This window comes from Aphidius gifuensis, linkage group LG2 (genome assembly GCF_014905175.1).
Source record: "Aphidius gifuensis isolate YNYX2018 linkage group LG2, ASM1490517v1, whole genome shotgun sequence".
Lineage (NCBI taxonomy): Eukaryota > Metazoa > Arthropoda > Insecta > Hymenoptera > Braconidae > Aphidius > Aphidius gifuensis.
In genome coordinates, this window is record NC_057789.1 from 3,696,467 (window position 1) to 3,710,704 (window position 14,238).

The 14,238-nt window shown below is 26.4% G+C and overlaps 3 protein-coding genes and 2 non-coding genes across 7 annotated transcripts; 2 read left to right on the top strand and 3 right to left on the bottom strand.

The window, feature by feature from the left end:
* Nucleotides 1–1,391: 1,391 nt before the first annotated feature.
* Nucleotides 1,392–1,582, bottom strand: LOC122850735. Its single transcript, XR_006373643.1, has one exon. It is a non-coding gene; the product is annotated as a U2 spliceosomal RNA (small nuclear RNA).
* Nucleotides 1,583–2,242: 660 nt separating this feature from the next.
* On the bottom strand, nucleotides 2,243–4,186 carry LOC122848440 (thioredoxin-related transmembrane protein 2 homolog). Of its 2 annotated transcripts, XR_006373458.1 has the most exons (6): nucleotides 3,702–4,186; nucleotides 3,443–3,623; nucleotides 3,172–3,358; nucleotides 2,893–3,088; nucleotides 2,562–2,812; nucleotides 2,295–2,478 (listed from the first exon to the last, which is right to left on the bottom strand). XR_006373458.1 is itself a non-coding variant. In XM_044146520.1 (5 exons), the coding sequence occupies exons 1-5, from the start codon at nucleotides 3,843–3,845 to the stop codon at nucleotides 2,714–2,716; spliced, it is 807 nt and encodes a 268-aa protein (XP_044002455.1). In that variant the 5' UTR covers nucleotides 3,846–4,186; the 3' UTR covers nucleotides 2,243–2,713. The 2 variants fall into 2 exon arrangements, 1 of the variants encoding a protein (XP_044002455.1); XM_044146520.1 differs by having other exon boundaries at nucleotides 2,243–2,812.
* Nucleotides 4,187–5,712: 1,526 nt separating this feature from the next.
* Nucleotides 5,713–7,822, top strand: LOC122849386 (toll-like receptor Tollo). The gene is made up of 4 exons (XM_044148081.1): nucleotides 5,713–6,042; nucleotides 6,371–6,536; nucleotides 6,621–6,854; nucleotides 7,035–7,822. Exons 1-4 carry the CDS (start codon nucleotides 5,713–5,715, stop codon nucleotides 7,820–7,822), a joined length of 1,518 nt encoding a protein of 505 aa, XP_044004016.1.
* A 200-nt stretch (nucleotides 7,823–8,022) lies between these two features.
* Trnar-ucg lies at nucleotides 8,023–8,095 on the bottom strand. Its single transcript has one exon. It is a non-coding gene; the product is annotated as a tRNA-Arg (tRNA).
* Nucleotides 8,096–8,564: 469 nt separating this feature from the next.
* LOC122848369 (heat shock 70 kDa protein 4) lies at nucleotides 8,565–14,064 on the top strand. 2 transcript variants are annotated; one of them, XM_044146412.1, is made up of 7 exons: nucleotides 8,565–8,695; nucleotides 8,798–9,089; nucleotides 9,684–10,948; nucleotides 11,051–11,289; nucleotides 11,531–11,638; nucleotides 12,355–12,483; nucleotides 12,568–14,064. In XM_044146412.1, exons 2-7 carry the CDS (start codon nucleotides 8,974–8,976, stop codon nucleotides 13,264–13,266), a joined length of 2,556 nt encoding a protein of 851 aa, XP_044002347.1. In that variant the 5' UTR covers nucleotides 8,565–8,695; nucleotides 8,798–8,973; the 3' UTR covers nucleotides 13,267–14,064. The 2 variants fall into 2 exon arrangements, with proteins under 2 accessions (XP_044002347.1, XP_044002348.1); XM_044146413.1 differs by lacking the exon at nucleotides 11,531–11,638.
* The last annotated feature ends 174 nt before the right edge of the window (nucleotides 14,065–14,238 follow it).

A 14,238-nucleotide genomic window follows, 5' to 3' on the forward strand; every position in this document is an offset into this window, starting at 1 on the left:
TCTCTCTCATGGTTCCAGTTGGAAAGGTCACCAGTATCCCCTTTTTTCTGATTTTGAGTCAAAGCCCCCAATATTTATTTTTCCCCCGGCTCAATTGGTGCTGGTGGTGGTTGACTGGTTATTGATGATTCTTTAGTTATAGCAACTATTTTAAATAAAATAAAATGAATTTATGGGGGACGAAATAAATTTTACATATGAGAGAAAAAGAAAAAAAATATAAAAATAATAAGCTACTGCCAAGGACACCAATATCTAGCTGCACTTGTGACAGTCTACAAGTTATTGGTGACCTTGGTCTCCCAATATGTATTTAAAATAAAATAATGAATTTATGGGGAATTATAATTGAGTGCACAGACAATGAACTAATTGAACCAGGGTCCATGGCAGGTGGTCGCACCTCGATCGCTCACTCAGCCGAAACAAAGTTAATTTGATGGTATTATTCAAATTAATATGAATATATAGTTATTTAAAATAATTATTTAAATTTATATTGTACTTACATACAGGTAACCAAACTATAGCTATATCGCCTGCTTAACTCCCGCAGCGATTCGGATAGGATCTCTGAAGCCCTCACTGGTCCTCTGGTTGCGTTCTTCTTTTTGCCGCGCTCGAGGGGGCTATCTCAACGTTAATATGTTTGCGGGTTTCAGCCGTTATTGGATATTTAGTTTTGTTTCGTTAAGCCAGTTTCGTAAGTCTTGGTGATCTTCTTCTTGCAGGTCGTTCGGTCATGTCACTGGGAGCAATTGACTCTATTATAATTATCTCCTCGCTTGCACTCAAATTTCTAGTATTACTACTACTATCGCTATTGTTATTAGAATTACTACTATCTACCTCTTCAGACCCAGACCCTGGTTGTGCTCTTTTTTCGCAGCATTCGAGGAGGCTACCTCAACTTCCGGGTGTTCTTTGATTATGTGTTTGCGGGTGTCGGCCATCGGATATTTTGCCAACATACCCGCAAACACTACACTTACTAATGTTATATTCACCCGGATGAGAGAGTTTCAGGTGTTTCTACATATGAATCCACAAAAAATACGGAGAAATTCCGAGGGAAAAAAAAATCGGGAGAGAAATTAATCTACGGAGATTAAAAAACAAATTACGGAGAAATATCGATATTTCGCCAATTATCGCCCAATACTACACTCTGGTCTTAGCCAGGTGGCTGAGATCAGACGCGTGTGCTATATGTATAAATTATGAATATAATTACAAGTAAGATACAGGTAACTGACAGGTAAAATACAGATAATTTACAGGTATGAAAGTGGTTTGATTAAAATTTTTTTTTTTCTGATTTTGATTAATTGGATCCAATTAAACAATTCATCCCTTCGATTAAACAATTCGTTGTATTATGTTTTTAGAGAGTTATGTGGGCTGTTTCCGGTGGTACTGCAATACCGGATCAACCCGTGGTAGAGTCAGAGCAAGCCCCGACATCTACCTATTTCCAAAAATCAGTTTAATATTCTGGCCCCTCAATGAGGAGCGTATCAGATATTAAGCTGATAAGAACAGATACTACACTTTGATCTTAGCCAAAAGGCCGAGAAGCGATAACGTTAACTAATATTGAACCTCTTTTTAACGTGGAAACACTAATAAAACGCTTGCGAAAAACATGCGACATCATTCGGACACTTTTGTAACTTTATGAAATATACTCATTTTACTGCATTTTTGTACAGCTTACTCGAACACTATTAAAAAATGAATTGTTTAATTGAATACTGAATTGTTTAATCGAAAATTAATTGTTTAATTGAACCCTTAATTAATTAATCGAAAATTAATTTTTTTGATAATTAATTATTTTATCAAAAATCAATTATTTAATCGAAATGCTGATTTATTTAATCAAAAATGAATTATTTAATCGAAAAATGAATTGTTTAATTGAAAAATGAATAATTTAATCGAAAGCCAAATTTTTTAATTGAATTTTTAATTATTTATCGAAGTTTTTTTGTCAAATTTTTGAATTTTCAATAATTTAAATGAATTTCTTCGTCAGATTGTTTCATTGTCTAATTCTAATTTAATTTTTTTTTATTGTAATCCAGCTACATTAAATTATTAAAATAAATTATTCAATTAAAATTTAATATTTTTTTGATTTTTGTCAAAAAATGACAATAAAATTATTATAACAAATTTGATCAGAAGTTGAGAAATGGCAAGAGAAAAATGGTTGGAACTCTAAAAAAACCTCGACAAATTTAAATTTTTCAATTATTTTATTACATTTAATTACAATTAATTTATAGGTTTTTGACATTTTTATTAATTTACTTAATATTTATTTTATTTATAATTTTGTTGAATGGTTATTATTATTGTTTTTTTGCACACAAAGAATCTGGTAAATCCAGCCATCAATGTAATTAATTATTTCACCTATTATGTGACCAACATAACTCGATAATAATGACTAATAAATATATTTTTTTTCATCTGAAATTAGAAATTTATTTTGTCATAAATTTATTTATTTAATAGCCACTTGAAATAATGAATCATTGATATTTAAATTTTACTTTTACAAATGAGATGAATGAAAAGATGTATTATATAAAAAAAATACATTGCATAATAAAATAAGTTGAAAAATTTTTAAAGCAAAAATAAGTTAATTAGCTGTCCAGTAAATGAAAAGCTGTTTAAAATAAATAAATTTGTTTCTTCTAATTTATTCAGTTTTTTTTGCTTTTTTATCTTTCTTTGTTAATGGATTTTCTTTACATGTTTTGTAAACAGTATTTAAATCAAATGCTGCTTTAATATTATCCTGTAAAATGAAAAAATAAAAATTAATAAATTAAAATTAAATAATATTTAAATAATAAGTTAATATAAATTTAAACTTACTAATGAAAATAAAAATTTGACTAGCTTTCCTTTGCTATCACCATATGGACGACGTTCAACTTCTTTTCCATTTTGAAAGAGAATCAAAGTTGGTAATTGTCTGCTGGTACTGGCATCATTTATTTGATATTTAGCTGCTGCATCTGGATGTCTTCCAACATCAATTTTACCAAATTTAAAATTATCCAATGCATATCTAAATTATCAATTATCAATAGCATCATTAGTAACATGAAAAACATATTGTGTTTTATTTTTATTAAATATTATCACACTTACTCTGCTGAAATTTGTGAAAATACTGGAGCAAGAGTAACACATGGTGGACTCCATGCAGTATAAAATGCAATGAGCCAGGTAACTTTAGTATCACGTTGAAGTTCATCCTTCAAACCTCTTTCACCATGTATATAAGTTATATTTTCTGGTCCTTGATAAGTTGGCTCAGGCAACAATAATCCACAGACTAAAAACAAAGTAATAAAATTAATTACCTCATCATGTAGACCTATATACTCATTTACTATTAAATTAAAATTCAATCACTTACGTATAACAAGAATTCCAAATAATATTCCCAATCTAATATCAGCATAAAACCACAGGATAATATTTGTTAATTTAGTATAAAGAAAACTTGCTGATAAATAATTTATCATTGTTATACTTCCAGCTTTTCTTGTTCTAATCATTATGACAATCATCAAGAAAAATAATATTTCAGTTTCTTTCTAAAAAATAAATAAACAAAATTAGACATAATTTTTTTAATTTAATTGGTTTTGTTGTTTTTTTAAAATACTACTTACCCCATCAAGCTCACAGTCTCTTTTTGCAAATATATTTAAACAAACCCATGATATTTTTTTACCAATAATATATGAAACACTTAAAAAAATATTTATTAAATAATATGGTTTTATTAATAATCGAAGATCCTTTTTTATGGACATTTTGGCTTGATTTTTTTTGTGTTTACTTGTCAGGTGTCAAATAAAATGGAGTAACTTTATTTTGATTATAATTGTGTATTTATTTATTTAAGAAATTCAAAGTTATTGAACTATTGAAGCTTTTTATAAATTTAATTATCGAGCATTATTATCACTTGTTTAAAATAATTATTAAAGGCTTGACCTACTGGAAAATTGCAGGAAATAGCTGAGAGAAAAATTAGTTTGTCTATTTTATTTATTTTTTTTATTGACGTTTAACAATAGACAAATCCAGGGGGAGATGCTGTCGCTAATTGTCATCGTCATTTAGACATTTCACCTCAAAATTATAAACATTAAATTAAAATTCAAAGCAATTATTTAATTAATTAATAGCAATGAAAAATAAACAATGTTTACATCGCTCAATGATAATTTATAATTTGTTTATAATTTTTGTTGTTATTTTTATCGGTAAAATAAATATTTACATAGCCAATTGAGCAACAATGAGCGGTTGAATTTTCAAAAAATAATTTTTATCCTTTGCAGCTGTTTAGAATTTTTTTTTTTTTTTGGTAAATCATCTTTACGATGTTTACTCCATGTGGTCCATTGTGTTTTGAAAATAACACAATGGAATTAAATATTGTTAAATATTTAACACCTGTTTCAACGAAATTTTCAAGTCTTCAACAAACCACATAAAAAAATTGTGAAAAAAATATAACTCGACATAACCAACGAAAATGAATAATAAAAAATAATAATTTAAACAACAATTAAATTAAAATTAAAACAATGAAGTAAATATTTATCTCAGGAGTATCAAACACAAGCTTGTCCATTTTTTTTTCACGAGTAAGTACATTTATTATTATGTAAATTAAATACATAATAAATTTTTTTATATTTAAATTAAATAATAATTAATTAATGATCAATTACTTTGATGAATAAAATTTTTCTTTTAGTATTTTCCAGAGCTTGAATAAACAACAACATTACTAAAATGAATTGGCTAGAATGGTGGATTGTCCTAATCATCACCTTGTCATCAACAAATTGTTTACAATGTCCAAATACAACTGGTTGTATTAATTGCAATTTGAAAAACAATATGTACGAGCTTGATTGCATATCAGGGCCTGATTCTAGTTTTACTTTTGCTCTGTCACCAGCCAATAACATTCATATCACCTGTTATAATTCAACAAGTTGGCTTGATTTTAATTTTCAAACAATTGACAGCATTGAATTGACAAAAAAATTATCATTCGACTCATGTGATTTGCCAAAATTATCATCATTCAGTGAATTTATCAACAAATTAAATCTCATAAATCTTGATAAGCTGGAATTTAGATCTCATGATGGACATTTAAATTTAAATAGAACAATTTTTAAAGATTTAAAAAGCATCAAACGATTAAATTTTTTTGATAATACTAAAGTTAATTTAACAAGTGATTCATTTTATGATTTAGTAAATTTAACAACAATTTATTTAGTCAACAATGGTATAAAAAAACTACCAATTGATTTGTTTACAATGCCAAATTTAGAAGCTATTGAACTTGGTATGAATAACATTGAAATAATAAATCCTGGAGTATTTGGAAAACATCAAAATATTAAATTTCTCAATCTTTGGAGTAATGACATTAAAATTATACAACAACATGCATTTGATACACTTAAATCACTTGAAATACTTGGACTTCAAAATAATAATTTAGAATTACTCAATGAAGATATATTTGTTGAATTAATAAATCTTGAAATAATAAATTTATCTGGAAATAAATTCAATGAATTACCACAAAAATTATTTATAAAAAATAAAAAATTAAAACATTTTCAATTATCTGGTAATAAAATTAACATGGAAACATTAACAAGTAAATTATTTAACAATTTAAAAAGTCTTGTTAATATTGAATTGAATAGAAATGGTTTTACATGGCTACCAGAAGATTTACTAACTGGTACAGTTGGTCTTGAGTCACTCAGTATAATGAACAATCAATTAAAAAAATTGCCTGAAAAAATATTCAAAGATTGTGTTAATTTAAAGACACTTGATTTGATGTCCAATGAATTAATTGAACTACCAAATGGTGTATTTTTAAAACAACATAAACTTGAAGTATTAAATTTAAAAAAAAATAAAATTCAAATAATTGAGGATGGTGTTTTTGATGGACTGGTTCAATTAAAAATACTAAACATAGAAAATAATAATTTAAAAATAATTAATCCAAATAGTTTTGATGGATTGGGAAAATTAGAAATAGCTAATTTATCAAATAATTATTTGACACTTGGTGATTATATTCTTTCACCATTTAAATTTAATAATCAATTAAAAGAATTACATCTAGCAAATAATAATATTAATAAGATGTTTCCTGACTGGTTCGTAGCTCTCAAGCTAGAACATCTTGATCTATCATACAACAAATTTGGCATTATAACAGTAAGTTTTATAATTAAAAATATAAATTAAATTTCAACTAATTATTTTTAATTATTTTTTACAGAATAATGATTTTCAATTTATGTCTAATGGATTGAAGATAAATTTGGAGTACAACAACATAAGTCAAGTATTATTTCCAGATGGTATACAGTACATGGGAAATACAGAATATCTTGATGATTCACAAACATCAGTAACAGTATCAATTGATAATAATCCAATAATATGTGATTGCAATATTTACAATCTTCTTTGTTACATTGAAAAAGTTAAATATCAAATACAATTTCAATTTGATATAAAAAATCTAGCATGTAATGGACCAAATCATTTAAAAAACATCAACATAAAATCTCTAAACTCAACAACATTTAAATGTTTATCAAATGAAGCCAATAATGATGATAAATATTGTCCAGAAATTTGTGAATGTTGGATGGAACCTTACAGTCATAAATTTATCATTGATTGTTCATACAAAAATTTAACAACATCACCATTAATAAATCCACCAAGTGATTATTATTTGGAAATTAATTTGACTGGTAATTATCTCAAGCAAATTCCACGTGAAGATGGCTATAAAAATGCAACAGTATTGATACTTTCACACAATAACATAACAGATATTTCATTGTCATCATTGTCAAGAAGAATTAAAATATTAAAATTAGATAATAATATGATTCAATCAATTGATTCAAATACTTTGGAACATTTCGAAGTAGCAATGAATTTAAGTGAAATAACAATTCATGATAATCCATGGAAATGTGATTGTGATGGTATTTATTTATTGAAATTTTTGGAAAAAATGAAAGATAAAATACCCAAGATGATGAAGGTAACATGTGATGTTAATAATTTATCAGTTTTAACAATGACATCTGATGAATTGTGTCCAAGTTATGCTTATATTTATGTTGTATTGAGTTTATGTATTGTGGTACTTGTAATTATTTATACTATTTTGTGTAAATATATGAGAGATGTTAAAATATGGCTTCATTCAAGAAACATGTGTTTAAATTTTATAACTGAAAATGACATTGATCAAGAAAAATTGTACGATGCTTTTATCAGTTACTCACATAAAGATTCAAATTTTGTTCTTGATGAATTAATTCCAAGACTAGAAAATGGACCAGTACCATTTAAATTATGTGTTCATTATCGTGATTGGAAAGCTGGTGTATCAATAACACAACAAATTGTTGAATCAATTAATTCATCAAGAAGAACAATTATTATTTTATCAGCTAATTTTTTAGAAAGCATATGGGGTATTGTTGAATTTAGAACTGCATATCAGCTATCAGAAAAAGAAAATAAATCTAGAATAATTATGATTGTTTATGGTGATATACCTGATGTTGATAAACTTGATGATAATGATTTGAAACATTATATGAAAAAAACAACTTATCTCGAGTGGAAAGATCAAAGGTTTTGGAAAAAACTTATGTATGCTTTGCCTCATTCATCTCATTTAAAAAAACAAATTGATATTTGATAATTATAAGTATATTTTTTATTATTTTTATACTGTCTTATTTTTATTAACTTGTATATATTTTTTTAAATCATATAAATAAATTTTTTTTTTAGCTAAACATGGTATTTTGTTTTGTAAAAATGAAGAATATAAATAATAGAAAAATAATTATTTATTATTAGTAGTTAATTAATAAATTAATCCAAAAAAAATTTGAACGACCGTGGCAGGACTCGAACCTGCAATATTCAGATTCGAAGTCTGACGCCTTATCCATTAGGCCACACGGTCATGGAATTCCCATTTAAAGAGCCTATCAAATCTAGAATTATGCGCTCTACAAATTATTAATTACAACTAAATTATGCCCGTATTTTTCTAACAATATAAAAATATTTTCAAACAATTTTTTTAACACTCAAATTATCTGTAAAATAAAAAAAATGTTAAATTATTTCTACAGATATTAATCAATTAATTTAAACCCAATATAATTAAAATATTTTAATGATTAGAAAATCTAATAATAATTATTTAATATAACTAATATTGTAGCATATATTTACAATTTAATTAACCATATTCAAATAATTAAAAAAAAAATTCAGCCAATACGCGCATGCTCAATTATCATTGTCATTGGAAATAAAAAAGGTAAACAAATTGCTAAATACACAAGTTAAACAAAGACAGCTATATTAAATAACAGGAAATACAAGCGCCATGACAGTTGTAAATTTTCTAGAATGTTCCAGCAAATTCTCAGCCAATAGCAAAGCGTGGATGTCGCGTTGCTCCAGCTCTATGAGTGGTCAGTTTTTCATCGACAATCGACTGAATCAACCAACAAATAATAATCACATTTTGTGTGTAAAGCCCGTTGTACGAGCGGTATGTAAAATATATCAAAAAAAAAAATTAAATGTTATTAAATAAACTTAACTATTTTTTTAAAATATAAATATCCTAATAAATTTATATTATTATTTACAGCAATTACTACAAATATTACTCTAAACAAATCAAGACTCTTCTAGAAACTTTTTGACAAGAAAAAAAGTAAAAAAAAAAAGTAATTGGTGTTTGTGTGTGTGTGATTGAATTAATCATACAAATTATATTTCGTGACTTGATTATCTTGAATTAATTAAAAATAAATAATTGTAATCATGGCTGCAATGTCTGTGATTGGAATTGATTTTGGTAATGAAAGCTGCTATGTTGCTGTTGCAAGGGCCGGTGGCATCGAAACCATCGCCAACGACTATAGTCTCCGGGCCACGCCGTAAGTTAAAAAAATTTTTTTTTTTTTTAACATAAATTAAATTATGACCTGGATACTATTGTACTCAGTTGTTATTGATTAGTTTGTCTATCAATTACCGGCTTGATATGTCATACCATTGACATGCTTTTTTTTATTTTTTTTTATAAAAAAAAAAAAAGATGGTATCCAGGAAGAGAAAGAAAAATGTCGTTTTAATTTTTTTTTTTGTGGTTAATAATATCATCATACTTTTTACAAATTTTTGGTTATAATCTGATGGAAATTCACTTCTATCTCACCCACACATTTACGTTTTATATTCACTGATATTTTATATTGATTCCATCACATTTCTGACCAAAATCGGAAACTTGAACATCATGCTACAATAAAAAAAGAAAAAGATAATCTTTTTTTTTTTTTTTTTTTTATTTTGTCTGGCAGATTATCAATGGCGTAGAATTTTTTTTATTGACAAAAAAACAAAAATGTATTTTCCTCATATTTAAGCTGAATTGATGATGATTTTATTATAAATATTTGGAGTAGATTAATATTTGAATAATTAATCAACTAAATAAATGTTTTTTTGTTTTGTTTTAATGATTACAGAGCATGTGTGGCATTCAGTGGAAAAAATCGTATTCTTGGTGTTGCTGCCAAAAATCAAATGGTTACAAACATGAAGAATACAGTTTATGGTACCAAGAGATTATTAGGTAGAAAATACAATGATCCTCAGGTTAAGAGTGAACTTGCAACATTACCCTACAAGACAAGCCAACAACCAGATGGTGGAATTGGTATTCATGTACAATACTTGGGTGAGGAACATGTATTTACACCAGAACAAATAACAGCAATGTTATTTACAAAATTGAAAGAAATATCAGAGACAGCATTACAAACAGCAGTTAATGATTGTGTTATATCTGTACCATCATATTATACACAAAATGAAAGACATGCCTTGATGGATGCTGCTAAAATTGCTGGTTTAAATGTATTACGTTTATTTAATGAAACAACAGCAACAGCATTAACATATGGTATTTATAAACAAGATTTACCAGCACCAGAAGCACCACCACGTAATATTGTATTTGTTGATTGTGGTTATGCAAGTCTTCAAGTAAGTGTATGTGCATTTCATAAAGGTAAACTAAAGATGTTAGCAACTGGACATGATAGTAATTTGGGTGGACGTGATATTGATATTATTCTTGCAAATTATTTTTGTAAAGATTTTCAAGCACGTTATAAAATTGATGCACATTCAAATCCAAGAGCATATTTAAGATTATTAGCTGAAGTTGAAAAAATTAAAAAACAAATGTCAGCAAATTCAACAAAGCTACCATTAAATATTGAATGTTTTATGGAAGAAAAAGATGTTCATGGTGATATGAAACGTGAAGATATGGAATCAATGTGTCAACATTTATTTAAACGTGTTGAAATTGTATTGAGAAAATGTCTTGCTGATTCTGGATTAAAAAGTGATGAAATACATTCAGTAGAAATTGCTGGTGGTTCAAGTAGAATACCAGCAATTAAAAAATTAATTGAAGATGTATTTGGTAAATCAACATCAACAACATTAAATCAAGATGAAGCTGTTGCACGTGGTTGTGCATTACAATGTGCTATGCTTAGTCCAGCAGTTAGAGTACGTGAATTTTCAGTAACTGATATACAACCATATCCAATTAAAATACAATTTAAACCAATGGCTAATGAACAAGGTGAATTTGAGATATTCCCTTATAATCATCAATTTCCATTTTCAAAAAATTTGTCATTAATCAGATCAGAGCCATTTACAATAACAGCTGTTTATGGTTCAACACCATCATCATATCCATCTGATCTTATTGGTAAGTTTATTCATTTATTTTAAAAATTTAAAATTATAAATATACCTATATTTTTTTTTTTTTTGTTGATATTTTATTAATATTGTTGTTTAAAATTTACAGGTACATTTAACATCAAGAATGTCAAACCAACACCAGATGGTGAACCATCAAAAATTAAAATTAAATTGAGAATAAATATCAATGGAATATTTACAATTTCATCAGCATCAATGTCTGAAATTCGTGAATTATCACAACAAGAAATTGAAGAAGAAGAAAAACAACAAAAAACCATGGAAACTGATCCACAACCACAACCAGATCAAGAATCCCAAGCTAAAGAACCACCAGCACCAGAGGTTGGTACATTTTTTTTTTCTTTTTAAATTTATTTATTTATCTTTAATTATATATATTTTTTTATTATTTATTTATAATTAAAGTTTAGATTTAAATAAAAATATATTACGCGCGTTGCCATAAAATCATCGCAGACTTGTTAAATTTTGTTTTTAATAGTTAAATTGTTAATTAAAATAGAAAAAAAAATATATATGAAAATCAACGGGAACATGACAATGTAAGTCTGTTGTGATTTAGGTGCGCGCGGAACAGGGCCGTCAAGATTCAGATGCTGATGATGATGGAAGAAGTACAAAGGGCTCTGCCCCCTCCTACTCCTCCAGGATTCGCTCTTGGTTCAGTTCGGTACGCGACACATAAAATATCTACGTGGACCCATGCGCATACATCTTTCCTTCCTTGAATCTATCATCATCTTGATGGCATTTATATATCATAAATTTATATTTTTTTTTTTTTTATATTTCAATTCACTTGTTATTTATCACATTTTTTTTTTTTCACTTCATTTTATCACTATCAATTTTTTTCTTTTTAAGTTATTTATTTTTCAATAATTAAATTTTAAATTTAGTTTTTTTTTAATTTGTATCTTTTTGATGAATATTAAAGCTGAGAATTTTTTTAGAAATTAGAATGATGCGTACGGGTCCCGTAATTTTCAGCTGTGTCTCACGTCGTGTTTCTCTTTATTTTTTTTCTATTTTTTTTTGTTGTCGTTTTTTATTTTTTATTCGTAAAGTAAATGCAAAATAATTTTACCTATTCTCATACTCATTAGGTAGCTTATTAATTTTATTAACGCGAATTTATCATCAGCACACAAAACGCGTGATCTTACATAATTTTATTTTTATTTCATTATCATTGTTATTATTATAAATATTACTTAGTTATTTTTTATTGGTGTGGTTCATGCATCAATTGTTTTGTTGTATTATTTGATTATTATTTTTTATTTATTTTTTAATGTGTTAATTATCATAAACAAAATCATTATTACTTATTTTATAGTTAATATTATTTATTTTATTTTTCTTATTTTTGTTTATAATAATTAGGGTGGTGATGACAAGAATGAGGAAGGAAAAAATAAAAAAAAAGTACCTGTTCGTCAAGTTGATCTTCCAGTTGAGGCTAATGCTGGTGGACTTGCACAACATGAACTTGATGCTGCCATTGAAAGAGAAGTAAGTATCGTTGATATTATTATTGATAAATAATTTATTGATTATTGTTTCGTTTAATTAATTTTTTTGTTTATTTTTAAATAGTTTAAAATGATGGCTGAAGATCGTCAAGAAAAAGAACGTATTGATGCACGTAATGCACTTGAAGAATATGTTTATGATTTACGTTCAAAAATAAATGATGATTCTGAACTTGGTACATTTATAACTGATAGTGATAAAGAAGCACTAAGCAGAACACTTGATGAAACTGAAAATTGGTTATACGAAGAAGGTGAAGATTGTAACAGACAAGTTTATCAAGATCGTTTGAATGATCTTAAATCACAAGGTGAACCAATTAAACAAAAAAAACATGAACATGATGGAAGAACTCCAGCAATGAATGAACTTGCTGGTGCATTACAAATTGCTAAAAAAGGTCTTGAACAAATTAAAGTATCACAAGGTAAAGATGATAAATATTCACATCTAACTGATGAAGATATTAAGCTAGTTAATAAAACAATACAAGAAAAATCAGCGTGGTTAGATGATGCACGTAAAGTATTTGTTAATACACCACGTACACAAGCTGCAAGTATAACACTTGTTGAAATTCAATCAGCAAAACAAACACTTGATAGTACAGTCTTTCCAATATTGAATAAACCAAAACCAAAGGTTGAACCACCCAAGGAAGAGCCATCTAAAGATAATAAAAATACAGATGATCAAAAAAATCATCAAAATAATAATAATGCCAATCAAAAACCAGCTGAAGAAACAATGGATGTTGAATAAATAATTTTGCCTAAATAAACATTAAAACAACTCACGTTTTCCAAGCACTAAAAATAAAAAAATAATTCTTTGACATTTAAAATCACCATTATATTGACAAATACTTAATTTTAATTTTTAAAATCCATCAAAAATTAAAAAACAATTATATCCATCATTTACAGATTAATCTCAAATGTTTCATAGAAAAAAATAATAATTATTATAATTTTTAATACTTTGTTTAATTCTTCTTTCTGTGAAATAATTTTTCATGGCAATTTAATAATAATAATAATAATTGTCGTTTACATGGGTCTACTTAATTTCACGTAGAATCATTTTTTTCTTTTTTTTATTATTATTATTTCTACCTCATTCCTCTTTTTTTTTTTTTTATGCAAAAAATAATTTGTTAAGTTCACGAGATGTATCATTATCGCCATGCATATTTTTCACATGTTTAATTTTTTTTTTTGTTTTTTATATACAATCACGATGCCAGTGATGATTTATTATAATTTTTTTTCATCTAGTTTCACCTGAATGATTGTTATTTTCAAATGTCAAAGTTGATTATAAAATAATGTAAAAAATAATGCAAATTAATTGAGTGACCAAAAAACAAGTGATAAATTTCGCTGGCGATAAAATGAACTCAACAGTTGATCATTCATTCCAACAATTGATGGAAATTATTGTGTTGCATTTACAATTAATTTACGAAAATTATTCTCTTTGAATTTAATAGATAATTCATTATCATTCAATTTTTTTTTGCAATTATCATTTCGGGATTTATGTTGATGGAGGTAATAAGTATTTATTTAAAAAAAAAAAAGGTGTACATAATCATTGCTGGTTTAAAAAAAAAATACAAAAGAAAATTTAGATTAAAATTTACCACAGAAATTATAATAACATAAAACTTCACAATAATTATTATTATGCAATTTAAGTTTGACTGAAAGTTACATTGAATTTTGATAATTT

Coding starts and splice junctions, on each gene's coding strand:
- LOC122848369 (XM_044146412.1), top strand. CDS start 8,974: ATGGCTGCAATGTCTGTGATTGGAATTGATTTTGGTAATGAAAGCTGC. Junction 10,949..11,050: donor ATATCCATCTGATCTTATTG/GTAAGTTTATTC, acceptor TAAAATTTACAG/GTACATTTAACATCAAGAAT. Junction 12,484..12,567: donor ATGCTGCCATTGAAAGAGAA/GTAAGTATCGTT, acceptor ATTTTTAAATAG/TTTAAAATGATGGCTGAAGA.
- LOC122848440 (XM_044146520.1), bottom strand. CDS start 3,845: ATGTCCATAAAAAAGGATCTTCGATTATTAATAAAACCATATTATTTA. Junction 3,624..3,701: donor GAGACTGTGAGCTTGATGGG/GTAAGTAGTATT, acceptor TTTATTTTTTAG/AAAGAAACTGAAATATTATT. Junction 3,089..3,171: donor TTTTCACAAATTTCAGCAGA/GTAAGTGTGATA, acceptor TTGATAATTTAG/ATATGCATTGGATAATTTTA.
- LOC122849386 (XM_044148081.1), top strand. CDS start 5,713: ATGGAAACATTAACAAGTAAATTATTTAACAATTTAAAAAGTCTTGTT. Junction 6,537..6,620: donor TGATAATAATCCAATAATAT/GTGATTGCAATA, acceptor TAAAAAATCTAG/CATGTAATGGACCAAATCAT. Junction 6,855..7,034: donor TTTGGAAATTAATTTGACTG/GTAATTATCTCA, acceptor AACATTTCGAAG/TAGCAATGAATTTAAGTGAA.